The sequence below is a fragment of the Mytilus californianus genome, unplaced genomic scaffold (assembly GCF_021869535.1).
Source record: "Mytilus californianus isolate M0D057914Y unplaced genomic scaffold, xbMytCali1.0.p SCAF_1, whole genome shotgun sequence".
Taxonomy (NCBI): Eukaryota; Metazoa; Mollusca; class Bivalvia; order Mytilida; family Mytilidae; genus Mytilus; species Mytilus californianus.
Window position 1 is genome coordinate 117,203,385 of NW_026262581.1, and position 15,821 is coordinate 117,219,205.

A 15,821-nucleotide genomic window follows, 5' to 3' on the forward strand; every position below is an offset into this window, starting at 1 on the left:
AGGTGCCATGTTTGTTTTCTTTGATCACGTTGATGTTATGACTTAATATCTCCTTAGTCTAGCTATGTCCTTGGCCATCATTATAGTGACAATAACGTGTCATATTTAATTGCAATATAAACAGTGAAATTAAATTGAATAATTTGCATGGACAAAATAAGTGTCGAACATCGTCTATGTTTGAAAATTATTTGGTCGCCATTTTTTAAAATTTTTATTAAAAAACAACAGCATGTATCAGCTTTATCAAAAGGAACCAATGTTTGATTCTATGCTGCTTTAAGGTAAGACAATGACTGAAAACGCGAGCATCCAACAGTTATTTGATTTTCATTGTAACAATCTTACAAAATATATTTTTACCAAGTCGGCCCACGCTGTCAATGTGGTCGCCATCTTGAAAAATAATACCCGATTTTCTGAAAATAGCTAATTTTCAAATCAATTTGGAAGGGACGTAATAAAAAATTAAACTATTGCATGTACGCCAAATATTTATGAATATAGTAATAAGCTCATATTTCCACAATTTTTCCATCTGTTTTGTTTAAATCGCAATTTAAGGTTTAACACGACAGAAAATCCAATATTTATCGGAGTTGGATGATTTAACAGTGTGAATTATCGAGGCAACAAGACAAATTTTCAAAAACATTTGGAAGGGAGAAGACCAAAATTTAAACTTTTCCAAAAGGCATAAATATATTTCTAAATATATGAGGAATTACTATATATTTCCACACTTTTTTTTATCATGAACTTAAAGTAATTTATTTTATCGATTCCTGAAAGCCCCTGTGCATTTCTATACATTTTACTTGGGCATGATAAGGGTGATGTGTGACGTCGCCAATGTCACGTGATGACTGCTATAGTTGGATATGCATGTATATAACTGTTGTCCCCTGCTCACAAAGGGGAAGTGGGAATAGAATTTCGAGCAGGATAAGTCAATTTAAAAGATATTTGTGCACTCTGTTTACATCCACTAAAATCACGGAGTAAAATTCTATTTACAGCATTTCAAAGCACCACAATAAAATCCATAAAAATGTAATACTAGTACAATGAATTATTATCTTGCCGAGAATTTATATGCCACACATCTGATATATAATTCTTTCTTGTCATTTTATCTTTTCTATACTTGTTGTACTTGCCAATAACGAAATCCATCTTTTCTTTCTCGTGTCAAAACGAAGTTCTCGAACAGTATGACCAAAATTATCTTAAACATAAGGGAACACTATTTATATCCATATATTACCATGCAATATACATTCTAGGTTTACTACATGTACATGTATTTACTCGTATAGCAAATAAAGTATCGGGGCTAGTGATAAAAAAAATAAAATAGGCGCTAATGAAAGAATCAAATCGGCGCAAATTAAAGATCGAAATTTTTTTTAAATCGGCGCAAATCTCGTACGCCCGTGTAACTTTACACTGGTAGATTTATATGACTTACGCTTATAATTTTAACTTAATATGTGATTTTCAAAACTGAGTTTTCAGAAGGTAAGGCCGATAAACAATACTTTCTAGAAGTTTCGATATACTGGCAACGTATGCATGATGAGATTAACTTATTTCTTTAAGATTCTCGTAAATTAATGGTGATCTTGCAATGAAGTTAAATTTTATCTATACTGCTTAATTGACAAAATCTTATAGTAAAAATAAAAATGATAAAGGTACATTGTATTTTGTCTTTTGTTTCATTTCAAATTGTCTCAAGGAGAAATGATAAAAATATAAGAAATTAATATACTAAGTGAATGTGAATTAAAATAAAAATTTACGGTTTTTAAAACTAAACTTCTTGTAAATTTAACTTATGACAAAAACAATTGCTTCAAGAATAAGATCCAACATAAAATTTCTCACTTTCAAAAAGCTACAATGACCGGAAAGATTGAAAATAAATTTCGATTTTCAATGCCGGCAATCCGGCTATACATACAACCTTGTCTTTGTTTTAATTTCCAAAGTGAGCTATTTAGATTCATAATATTTCATCCTGTTTTGAGAAATACTTTATAATTTTCAACGGAAAATTATTTCTTAGATTCTAAATCAATTTTTGAATTAAAAACTTATTTGTATTTTATATTTACTGTCTCGTTTATTCAAAACACGTGAGGTAGTAATAACGGGGATCGTATTTTATGATAGGTTAAATGGATGTAAAACGTTTTAGAATCGAAACTTTAATTCATATATTATACCTATAGTTTTAATTTTCTTATATTTTAAATATTTGAAGAAATAATGAATCCACAAACTAGATGGAATAATTTGTATACGCTCGTCTTAGTCGGGACACATAATGGTATAAAGAAGTCCGTCCGTGCTAATGTCTGTCCGTCTGTCAATAGTAGCGAAAGTGTGCGCTAGGGCGAAGTTCTGAAATTGACGCGACAAAAAAACCCACACATCTAGTCTAATATAGTCAAATAGTCTGTAAGTAATCATCTTTCATTTCTCTTTTTATTTTCAATGATTTTGCTAATGAGATGGAGAGGACAAAACAGACTTTCCTTTCTAAAGCGTCGTAAAAGGTTATTTCGAACAATTTTTCATTCCGACGGATGGTGTTTCTGAAGGTTAATTTTATGCGGCAACAACATCATGAGATCTGATACTGATACATACATGTGACCGCTTGTATTACCGGATAATAAAGTAGGTGAATATAGTTGTTATTCTTGATTCTTGAAAATTAAAATGTGGGTTTCAAACGTCCAATTTGCAATTTTTTTTCAAACCGTGCGACAACAAGGAAAACTTGTACTATGACGTCAGATTCAATGTTCTGAAGAACGACAACTCTTTTCTTCAAAACGAACGAGAAAAAAACATGAAAATTAATCATAACCTTTTTGAAAGGTCGGTGACATATACATTTTTTTGCTTTATTTTGAAGAATACACATGGCACTTTCTTTCTTGAAATTTTTATGAAAAAATCACTGGTAGATATTTTTTAATACTTGAAACGTTTTTCATTCTTGCGTTTTATTTTTGGCGCGAATGAAATAAATCATATTTTTTAAGATCAAAACAATAAGAGTCTTAAAGTCTTGAACCTGTATTTGATAGACACAAATCTACTGTTTAACATGAAACAAGAATTATGCTTGTAGGTTTGATATAATGGTATTTTTTGAGAGTTTAAATAACAAGCAAATATCATGTTAATATTCGGGAAAACACGAAACTGAGGTTGCTATAGTGACAAAACTAAGTCGGTGACCCCCAATTTTTTTTATCATATTTTGTTCCTCAAAACATGAAATACCTTCACATAAAATTTTAAAGAAAAATCACTGGTAGAACTGAATAGGCTGTTTGGTCTTTAAATTTCCGGTTAAGTTTGTCGAAAGTTTTCCTTTCGTTGCAATATCTATCTTTCATGAGTTTATTACGTTGTGGAGATCCATGAAATTTCAGCCATTGTTTTTCATATTTGCAAGCAATATTCCACTGATTCTGTAGCGTTTCGTTCCAATACGGTTTATAAAAGGATTTCGACCTTTTGCTTTGTATTTGTTTCACCATTGGTAATCTATTGCTCATTTCACGTTGGACAAGCTCTTGAAATTCGTTGTAAGCACTTTGAATATCCTGGTCGACGTGAATAAAATTTTCTATTTTCGTAATTGTGTCTCGAACCATTTGTTGCACACTTTCGTCTGTAAGAAAATCATTTGGAACGTTTTTGGTATTGCGCTTGATCCTTTTACTGACTTTACAATCGTAATTTTCACTATTTTGTTAAACACATTTAAGATCACATAATAGGATTGAATGATCTGGGATACTTTCGGGGTGATAATTCACAGAATCAATTACATCTGACATTCGTAATACTTTAAAATCTAAAATACGGTTTAATTGCTCATACGGCACACAAATATAATCCACAAACGACTTTCCGGCTGGTGATATATATATATAATCGTTAACGCCTAATCGACCATTTAGCATAGCAAAATTGACATCTGATAAAAAATCGCTAAATAGATCTCCGTTATGGTTTTCGATAGAATCAATGACCGATCTAGGTATAACATCGTCAATACCTTCAATATAATCCGTGTTAAAGCCACATCTAGCATTAAAATCACCACAAATAATCGTATTTCCTTTCAATTGATTACAGTAAACTTGGTGTAAAAGATTTTCAAAGAATTTTTCTTGATCATTCAGCCGTGTCGATACACTTGGTGGCAAATAACATATTCCAAGAGAAAAAATAAGATCACTATATTTACAATTAAAACATATCCACAATATTCCTTCAACACTTTTATCTATTATTTCAATATCAAATGAGTTAAACAACTCTGAACGAATAAAAGCACTCACTCCACCAGATCCTCGTACTGCGTTTCTATGCAGATTCGTACGGTTATGACCTATCCATTTATATCCTGGGACACAAAGTTGCTCTTCCTCTCGTAGAAACGATTCACAAATCGCAAGAATATCACAATTAGAGTGTTCGAGAACTAACTTTCTGAACGTCGAATTGTCGTTTCTGCGCGTTGACCATCCTCGACAGTTCCACACACCTAACCGCAATCTATCCTAGTGACGTTTATGTACCAATCTGTTACCGACAAATACCATGTCTTGTTCCTTTCCCATTTCTTTGATGATTGTTCTCATGTTGTTTTGGACAATTCTTGTTTCTAGAGGCAAGTCATTGTCAATATAAACTTTCTTATAGGCGGCATTGTTCTTTAGTTTACGTTTCTGGCTAAACATTGTTTTCTTCTGAGCTGCATCATCTAATTCAACAATGATTATGCCATTGTGATTTTCCCTTCCCTGCTTTCTAGAGGCGGACTTTATCTTAACGTCGGGAATTGTCATACCATCTCTAAATAGGGCTTGCACTTTGTGTACAGTTATTTGATTGTCATCTTTCTCGCGGGCATCATATTCTAAATTCTTAATCACAAGATTTGCTGCTCTTGCAGAGTTTATGGTTCCATTGTCTTTATTCTTGGCAAGATCGTCGTATGATTTCTGTACATTGTCGATTTTATCATAAATACGATCAAAATCTTGTTGTATGTCTTTTTTCATTTTCCCAACTTCTTCTTTGACCTTAGTTTCCAATGCAGACTCGATTTTTGCAGATATTTTCGCTTCAATACTCGATTCCATTTGGATCATCCTATCATTCAGCATGTTAAAACTAACAGTTATATTGGTTGCCAAATTCTGGATTGCAGAAAAAAGAAACTTCTCGGACTCTCCCATTACAGGGATTTGTAGTTGTTCAGTTACTTTCAGCTTTTTATTTTCGATATCGTCCTTTTCCGAACTTTGCCTTTTTCTAGACGTACCTGGTTGTGTATTGCCGTCACTGTTTGAAGTATTATAATCCAGCTGAGTAGGATTTACTTGGCTGATCATGTTTATTTTATTGACGTCGCTCACCTGCATTGTGTATTTTCAACTCACTTTATATCGCACAAAGACAAAATATTTCTACAAACTTCTTTTGCTAAATTGTCTCCAAAACTAAAATAATCCTTCAGAGCAAAAAATATTCCACAGAAATAGCACGAAATTACTTTAAAACTAAGTTTTTTTAAGACTAATATTTCTATGACTTTCACTTCTTGCACATGCGCACTTTTTTTCGTTAATAATGAAACGTCATGAATTTATTTCAATTTGAAACACAAAATGAAAAATGACCCAAAAATCTTGGTTTACCTCTCTTTGTACATGCACTCTACTTTTACGAATGGATCTTAACTGAAAAGGTTAGACGAAAACTATAGGGCAATCAAAAACTGTCAGTCAAAGAAAAATAAATTACACTGTGGCGAGAGGACAAAAGGCAACAAAATACAACACAGAAAACTTAACATTGTGCAACACGAACTCCACATAAAAAAATGGAGAGGAACTAAAGTGCTCTGTAGCGGGGTTTATTATACGAATTGAATTTTGAATAAAACAACATATTCACCAGAGGAAAAGTGATATTCACCGTGCTAAACGTCAGGTGGTTTTACCCAAGCTTTCCGCTGGCGGTCGCCATTTTCACATTTTGCGAAAAAAATAAAAATTGTGGCGAATAAATTCATTATTGGCGAAAGAATTTGGCGAAAAAAATATAACGGCTCGACTTCGTCCATCTTGTTTACTTTTTCAGGTTTCTCGGACTTTTTCTCTGATCAGGCAATACTAGGAATTCACCTTGAACTCGTTACGATTTTGATAAAAAGTCAATAATCAGCTGATTGCATTTTATAACTATCGGCACCAATGGACTAATTAATAAAGGTGTTGATTGTATTGTTTAATGAAATGTGTGGTGAAATGGCGTCACATGTCACCTAAAGGATTTATTTACAACTTTGATAGAAATAATTGTTTTGTGTTTTGAAGTGGGTACTTCACAATCGTTTTAGCGAATCACGGTTTTTTTTCTAGAATCAAGGTTTCCCAAATCTGTCGCTGAAATGAACTCACCAAATTATATTCAATTGTTTCCTTTGTGTGCCTAATTTCATTTAGTTTGAATTAGCTAATTCACTGATTTCTGTTCACCAATGGAATTAATTTAAAAACTTACCTTTAACTTTTGTAATTTTTCTATGCCTTCACTTGGAATCGAACCCCTCCATGAAATCTGTTATGTATGGCTGACATCAACACATCGTCGAAACCTCTCGGCTACCAATGGGTTGCAATTTAGATGTAGATTATATATATATAAATTAACATATGATACATATCGGTACAACGGACACACAGGGCGTGTACCTTTATATATACATAATAGACAATCGTATTGTATAAGTTGGTAGCTGTGAGGTTAAGATCAATAAATTATAGAGTCAACTTAGAAGTAGAGACTTGTCGGTTTAGGTTCGAATCCCTGTTTTCTCTTTGTTGCCCCTATTCTTTAGTGTTTCCGTTTTTCTTATTTTGTATGTTATTGTGGATATTTATGTAATTATAGCGGATTTTCCCGTTTATTTTTTGATTATTATTGGCTACTTCAGGTATTTGAAGAAAAAAATATTACATTCAATTTGTCTATTTTTGTTTTATAAATATAATATGATTTCATCTGTTTTATGCGAGTAAATCATGATGTGCCTAGAATTAGGTTTCTTGCTAGAAATTTCGGTATCATACAATCATATATAATTAGAAATAAGTTCGAATATGTCTTATTTTGTAAATTACGGATAATATGCAGATGCATAATAATTTAAAGACAGATGTGTTATGTTATATTTGTATTTCTCTAACCAATTAATTGTAAAGTTTGATCGTTAAACATGATAACAGGATTATCTAAACTCACTTACAATACCTTCTAATTAAGAAAAGGCTTTAATTGTGAAAAGATATCAACACAATAGTTTAAGTTTAAGCCTCCGGACTTATAGTTTCTTTTTCAAGAATCAACGCTTGTCCATTGTATCTATAATACAGATTTACGTCTCCTCATTTTCTTTAAACGATGGTCCAGAAAAGAAAACTGTTGTTATGACTAAAAATGTACAAAAGTAAGACTTTAAACTTTATCCTTTAACTTTAATAGAAATAACTGTTTTCACGTGGGTACTTTTTTTGAGGTGGTTACTTTACAATCGTTTTAGCGACGAACGTGTTTGAAGCATAGTTTTACATCTATACTTCTTCTTTTGACGATGGTCTAGAAAAGAAATCTGTTGTCATGAAGAAATGTATTCAAAAGTAAGAACAAACTCTGACATAAGTCTTTATCCTTCAACTAGACGGAATGTATCCGATAAACTTAATGCAGATGAATCCCGTGTTCCCAGAAGTCAAAAATGATAATTTCATGTAGATTAAAAATAGATATCTAGAATAATAATAGACAACAATATGGCAAACTGATTTTTTGTTTTGTTGGAAAGAATTTTAAACAAAAAATATGTTTATTTTAGTTGGCGAAAAAATTTTGAAAGTGGCGAAAAATATATTGTTTTGGAGAAGGAGGTGGCGAAAAAGATAATTGAGCCAGGGGAAACCCTGGTTTTACCTATATACTAATGGTAAAATGTTTGAGGTACAATTGGTTTTGGTAAATTTATCATTAAATACAATTTTCTCTCTTAGAATAAATCGATTACGTATTTTTTTGTACTGTCTTTTTTTCCCCGTTAAATATGTGGTTGGATTGACTTTTGAAAAACTAATATTCACCGAGGCCTTTGGCCTCCTTGAATATCAGGTCTTTTTTCTTCAAAATTCAATAAAACCACATGTTTACCTCATCAAAAGACAGTAATTGTATATAATTATTTATGATAAATACATACATGGTCATCTGTGACAGAGGTTTGATTTTGTGTATTTATTTATTGGATAGTATGTTGTATTGAAAACATAATTTGTTATACAGATGTTTACTTTTTTTAAACAAAAGATAGGTCTTACTTAGAAAATCTCATTTAGAAAATCAACGTTATTCCCACTAACTTATCACAATAATTAAAACTGAGGGGACAAATACACTTGTATAACAATGCAACAAATAAGACTGGTAAGATAGTCATTTATAATAATATTTTATCTTTCATTTTTCAGGAACAGTTCCGGTTTATTTACGATGCTGTTTTAGAATACTTGAAACAGTTTGAAACGTATTCAAATTTCCAGTGACAAGACAATTGTTCTTCTAAAAATCAAATCGTTCATTATATATGCCTCTTACTAAAACACATTAGTTTTGTTATTCTTTCAAACTGTTTGGTGCTTTTCATCAAGTGTGCTATGAACAAAGAATGTGTAAAGATATGAGCAAGTACCATCTTATGTCACTTTATTATATGTATTCACATTCATTTATCAATAGTGTAAAGAAAATAACAAAACATTCCATTGTGGTGAAAATATCAATACCCTTTAATAATCCGAAACTAGTTATATATATATGTGTCTACATTTACGAAGTTATCCAGACTGTAAGTTGTACCAATACATGCAAAAGCTACGTCTACATTTATGTAGTTGACTATAATAATTCTTTATCGATTTATATGATTTGACAATAGTTTCGCGAGTTTTTTGAGAAAGTTTGTCTACAATTTCAAAATTATGACTTTTGATATGTATTTCATACATAGAAGGGTTATTTGCCATCATATGGAATTGACTATTCTTGACCTTCATGTTACTATTAACAGTTTTTACGAGAGTAATCGTTATCTAATATGACTATATTTTCTATATTCACGAGGTCTTTGATTTTAATGAACGTAAAATTTTCATTTCTTACACAACTGTAAATAAAGAGATTTGTTGTGGAAGTATGATTCCATTTGCCATGACACTTTTTTACGATTACATTGTTTATAAAGCTAGAAAATTTAAGATGTGTCCTTCAAAATTGTCTCGCTGCAATCATATGCTCAGTGGTAAAGGATTATATACTGTGTGGTTTAAACACTGCGTCTGGTATTGATTTTGTTTTATAATTACGAGAACTGTCAATTATCTATAGTTCAAAGCAATACTTTAATGTAATAAATCGATTACATATTTTTTGTACTGTCTTTTTTTCCCGTTAAATATGTGGTTGGATTGACTTTTGAAAAACTAATATTCACTGCGGCCTTTGGCCTCCTTGAATATCAGGTCTTTTTTCTTCAAAATTCAATAAAACCACATGTTTACCTCATCAAAAGACAGTAATTGTATATAATTATTTATGATTTCTTTTTTTCTCTGTAAAGTTTGTTTTAGGCATTGCACAAATGCATGCCTTCTTGCACCGTTTACGGTGTCCTTGTATAAAATCTTCTATAAAGTACAGCAACTGATATAAGGTGAAGTATGACACGGTTTATTTACAGCAGGTAAACCACTTTGAGGTTGCTTTCAGAATCTGCAAGCATTCTTGAATACGGTATAACTAATTTATTTTGTGTGTTTTTTTGTTTAGTAATCTTTCTTACCGTTTTTATTGATTTTAGCTCTTTTCCTGTATACATTTTTTTATTGTATGTTTGTTTTTGTTTGTTTGGATAATCTAGATAGTTGTTGTTTATTTCGTCTTTTTTGTTATTATCTATTATACAGTTATTATAGAGTTATACAATTTTCCAGTCCTGTGATATTGTATAATCTTTAATGTACGTTTTGAATATCTACTGATCGAGATTAAATATTCTTTTACAAGTGTCAACTTAAATTGATATATTTGACCAAGCAAAAGTTTAAAAGTTTACACCAGGACCAGGATTAAATTGAATTTGTTCAAAAGGCATTTATGAGAGAGCATTTATTAAAACGAAGTTATGATTGAGAACCCCTGACTGCAGACAAACAATTACTTTCTTGTCTATTTTATCTTTGAAGAAGCTGAAGAGATGTAGGTCATGTATTCTGAAAATAGAGATAGAAGATACCAAACGGATATATTTACTTAATAGGAGTTTCAAATTGCATTTTTCGAGCACCCGTTCTTTTTCCTCTTACAGTTTCTATTTAAAAGCTTGTTTAGTGTATTGTATTGTCAGTTATATTCTGGCAAATAACCAGTTGTCAGCTTACTTTTTAAAGGTTTTTACTGTTATGGGGTAAAATTGAAAATTACTTTAAATGTGATTCTAAGGAGTCTCCAATGGCCATACATGGATGAAGTTGTTTAAAGAAGTTGGATCTGGTTTCTATGGTCAACTTATCTTTACAGGATAAAAAAGTATATACAAAAAACTATCAAATGAAGTGTAAATAAGAAAGGATATTTATTATATATTTATTAAGTTTTATTGCTACTGAATATAAAATACTTTTATTCTTACATGTTGTAATCCTTATATGGCGAAAAGAATGTGTTTATTTTTTTCTTTCACATATCTTAGAATTGTATATGCTATGGGAAATTATTGTTCAACCTTGACCTCAAATTCAAACTAAGTTATGTTGTCTCCAATCTGCTTGTTTTCGTAAAAATCAATGAACTTGATTTTCGAAAACACTAGCAGATGGTTTATTATTTTATAGAAACTCATATTTCAAGTACTCGGACAAGTATTTTAAAAACTTCTATGAAGAATTTAATGATAAAAATGACAGATATCTGATAATTCCTCTAAGTAATACAATGTTAGGTGACTGTAAAGATGGTATCAATTTATTTAACTTAAAATAGATGATGTTAAAAGTTGGTCGTAGCAAGTAAGAAGTTGACAGTGAGCGCCTTTTGGCAGCTAAACTTTAAGACAAGAGCGATACTTAAAACATCTAACTTTCATATAGCATCTGATTGAGGAGTTTATATCCCCGGTTGATCTGACATAGTTTATGTTTTTGTTTCACACTTAGAATTCTTTCATTTGTTTCAACTATAACAAATAGGCTTGTCATAGAAATTGTAGTTTTTCTTTTGATGTTTTGATGAATACTTTGGATAAAAAGTGTGTTGGGGGAAACCATGGTCAATTACATGTATCTGTAATTTAATGTTGTGACATACTTTGACAACTAAACATAAAACCCAACTAGAATCTAAGAGGAAAGTATGTACAGATTAGTCAGGGTACAACATGTTCATTTTGATGTTATTCCATGACTAAAGCTCCACCCCCATTTTTGCCTCTCAGCTATTTAGGGTACTGAACAAAGGTTAACTGAAGGCAAAAAAAAAAAAAAAAAAAAAAAAATCAAATTGTAATATTGTTTTTGTCTTTAGTGTCTGGTAATAATCTTTTAAATTGTGTTTTGCTGCATCTCACCAACTCTACAAAAAATAAGGAAAATCATGTCGTGTATTGCTTTGTTCATTCATAAATGTACGTAGTTATAAGTATCGTTTTATATGCTCACATAAAAGCCTACTGGATGTAAATTCAAAAATCTAATTGAAGAACGAAGTCGTTTGACGTACGAAAAGCTAGAAGGTAAATTTAAATGAAACAGACAACCTGTAAAATAAAAATATCAGAGGCGGATTAAGGGGGTCCAGGGGGCCCGCCCCCTTACGGAGTTTCATATATAAAGCGTGCATAGACTTTTTACAAGGATCAATCCAAACATTGGTTTGTCCCCCCCCCCCACTTTTAAAAAAAATATCCTGGATTCGCACCTGAATATGTGTACACTATCTTCAAAATAAACAACGTAAGACTCGTAAGAACCGTGGTATATATAGTATTTAATATTGTTACAAAAACTTAATATTGTTACAAAAAATATACTGTGTGTTTTGGACGAATAAAATCGTTTGCTTTTTGTTGTCAAACAATGGAGTGTTTAATTTGCTTTTCAATTTTTTGACAGGCTTACGAATCATGATAACGAGAGGTGAACTTCTGATTATCAAAGATAAAAGTATTTGAAATTTGGGTCCATGTTTAGAAGAGAGGCGAAAGATACCAAATGGACATTCAAACTCATAAGTCGAAAATAAACTGACAACGCCATGGCAAAAAAAAAAAAAAGAAAAAAAAGACCAAAAAGACAAAAAACATTACATAAAACACAACATAGAAAACTGAAGACTGAGCAACACGAACCCCACACAAAACAGGGGTGATCTCAGGTTCTCTGCAAGGGTAAGCAGATCCTGCTCCACATGTAGCACCATTCGTGTTGCTCATGTAAGTGCAAACCTGGTGAAAAGTCTAATTCGGTAGGTCACATTCGGGGAAAAGGAGGACGGGATTGTGTTTACGACGATTGGAACTAATCCGTCGTCATCTTTGAAACAAATATTCCATAACGGTCAACAAACTCGTGATGGCTGTCGTAAATTCATGGGAGGTGTCCATTGTTATTCTGCGGTTTACATGTTGTTATATACTATTAAATTATTTATTTATGTATTTCTCTGTGCTGAGTGTTCTTGCGTTTGTCTGTACGGTATTTTTAAGATTGCCATATAAGCGGGAGGTTTGGATAGACATAAAACCAGGTTCAACCCAACAATTTTTCTTAAAATGTCCTGTACCAAGTCAGGAATATGTCAGTTGTTATCAAATAGTCCGTTTCTATGTATGTTGGCGTTTGCTTTTGTTGTAGTTCAGTGTTTCTGTTGTTCCGTCAGTTGATGTGTTTCCCTCAGTTTTAGTTTGTTACCCGGATTTGTATTTGCTTAATCGATTGATGAATATTTAACAGCGGTATACTACTGTTGCCTTATTCAACTGCACCATTTGGAAAAAAATATTGAATTAATTCCGGCAAAATTCGGTTCAAATTTATATGTCGATGCTTTGGTAAATTTCCCTTATATACATCGGTGAACATGCATGACCATTTTTGAGCAGCCAGTTTACTAGTCCACGAGTCGACAGGTCAACAAATTAATAAGTCAGTATTTATTTCTAGTTATATTGAACAAGTCAGCAAGTCGACAAGATATGCCTATCGTCAGGTCAACATGTCAATGAGGACAGAGGTATTATTTTTAACATTCAAAATGTGGATGAGTCCTACAGGTCAGTGGGACAGGGGATAAATCAGTCTACATGTAAATATCAGTTATAGAGAAAGTCCAGATAACTGTCCCTTCCTAGGAGATAATGGAGTGGAAGCCCGTAGGGCCGACGCCCATTGTTTCCCAGGACTGGACAGTTATTTGGACTTTCGCTAACTTAAAATACACCTTAAATATTAAGAACGTATTTTCAGATTATAACATTTTAAAGAATTTTATTTCATTCTGTAATGATTTTTATTTCATTTCCCCCATGTTGTAACAAAAAATCCACAGGCAAAATTTAAGATCAAGCTAACCATCTACCTACTTAACGAAGTATTTATGAACAGTAGAATAATTACTATAAAAAGAATAAAGTTCATCCAGATTTATGTTTTAAGTCATTGGATACGCATTTCTTTTTTTGTTTTGGGATTGAAATGATATTTATTTGTGTCTTTAAGTGGTATTTCGGGAGAGAGAGCAAACACTATTATTTATGCATATAATTATGTTAATGGATTATGTGAGTTTTTCGTTTGATAAATATTGGATGTAGAATCGTCTAAGAAAATGAAATGGTACAACTAGAATTTCCAGGTATGTACATGTTACACACTAGTCTACGTTATTTAACAAATAAGGGTGTGCACGATTATATGTCATATCGAAAACAAAATGTGATTCTATATTTCAAACCATTCTATTAGATGAAATAAAGTAAACAAGAAAACAATGTTTCATGCATAACCCAACATTTTTTCTTTCTCTTTGCTCGTTACAACGAACAAAACGTGGATGCATTTGTTAGATGAGTCTTAAATAGCAATACAAGCAAATTGAAAATATTTTTCATTCTTCTCTATTATCAGAAAGGAAGCAAAAAGTTTAAGAAAAACACTCGCTTGATTAAAACATTTCTGGATTCCATTTTGTATGTCTTTAACTTAAGTGGAAAACCACTTTTTAATTTCATTTAAACATTTTAAGATCTACGCCGTCATTTGCGCTGCCGATATAACTGTTATGTTTGCCACTGGACACATAAAAACCATGAATGAATTCGATTATGGTAGGCGTTTCTCTTAAAAATTTAATAAAAACCCCGCCCAATATTTAACACATGGTATTCATACCCCTCAAATTCTATTCATAAGTACTATATTTTGATTATAACAACGAAAAATAAAAAAAAATATACCGAATACGCTATTTTGACCATTTCAGTTTCTTGAAATATTTATTTTTTTAAACCACAATATATTGTAAAAACTATCCCGCATTTTAATATTTTGTAGATGCACAGAAGAGGAATGGCACTTAACGGAAAATATTCGTTTTTACCCGTTTGGATACTATCCGTGACAGAAATTTAGCCAAGATTTCATCGCAAAACAAATTGTGGATAATGTTGTTGAATTTTAGTGAATACAATACTATATATCATACGATGGAATTACGACTCGCAAAAAAAAGATGTTTGTTTGTAAAGAGATATTTGGTGTTCATTGTATTACTACGATCCCAATTTTTAAAAATCTAGTATCAGCCGTTTTAGTAAGTTTTCATTTTCATTCAATATCGCGTTACGTCCTTTAGAATTATTTCCATAGGGGAACACTTTTTTACGAAAGAGCCCAAATATCCAAAGGGAAAAACGTCCGGATGAATGAAGATGAACAATAGAAAATAACTCTCCATTCCTGAAAAATAATGGATAGTTTGAGCAAAAGATTTACGTCACAGGTGTATTTTAAGTTCATTTCATGTACTGCAAGGCTTCGGTTAACAGACGGGTAAGCAAGTCATAGATGACCACGGATATGCTCCAAGAAAATAACAATTTAGAAATCATGTTCGTCCAATGCGTTTCTTTATATATATAAAAATAAGAAGATGTGGTATAAATGCCAATGAGACAGCTCTCCACAAGAGACCAAATGACATAGAAGTTAACAACTATAAGTCACCGCAAGGCTTTCAACAATGAGCAAAACCCATACCGCATAGTCAGGTATAAACGGGCCCATAATGAAAACTGTAAAACAATTCAAACGAGAAGACGGACGGCCTGATTTATGTACAAAATAATGATTGAAAAACAAATATGATATATAGCAACAAACGAATAGCACTGATTTACAGGCTCATGACTTTGGACCTACATACAGAATGTTGCGGGGTTAAACTAGTTTGAAGGCGCCAACCCTCCCCTAACCTGGGACAGTGGTGAAATAGTACAACATAAAAACAAACTATAAAAATCAGTTGAAAAGGGCTTGACTCATCAGATCGATACAAAGCAGAAAGAGATTTAGCAAAAAAAAAAAAAAAAAAAGAACAGACCGGGCGTGACAGGGTATTTATACATCCCCACAACAAAA

General features: G+C 31.9%; 1 protein-coding gene across 14 annotated transcripts in view; it reads left to right on the forward strand.

Moving 5' to 3' along the window:
• Positions 1–15,821, forward strand: part of LOC127732004 (receptor-type tyrosine-protein phosphatase T-like) — a 190,793-nt gene that overhangs the window by 79,422 nt on the left and 95,550 nt on the right. The window contains exon 27 of one of the 14 annotated variants that reach the window (XM_052241070.1): positions 8,601–11,685. The exons of the other annotated variants lie outside the window; for them this stretch is intronic. Coding sequence (XP_052097030.1) covers positions 8,601–8,675 — 75 coding nt within the window. The 3' untranslated portion in view covers positions 8,676–11,685. Of the gene's footprint in view, positions 1–8,600; positions 11,686–15,821 lie in introns of those variants that run through there. 14 annotated transcript variants of the gene reach the window in all.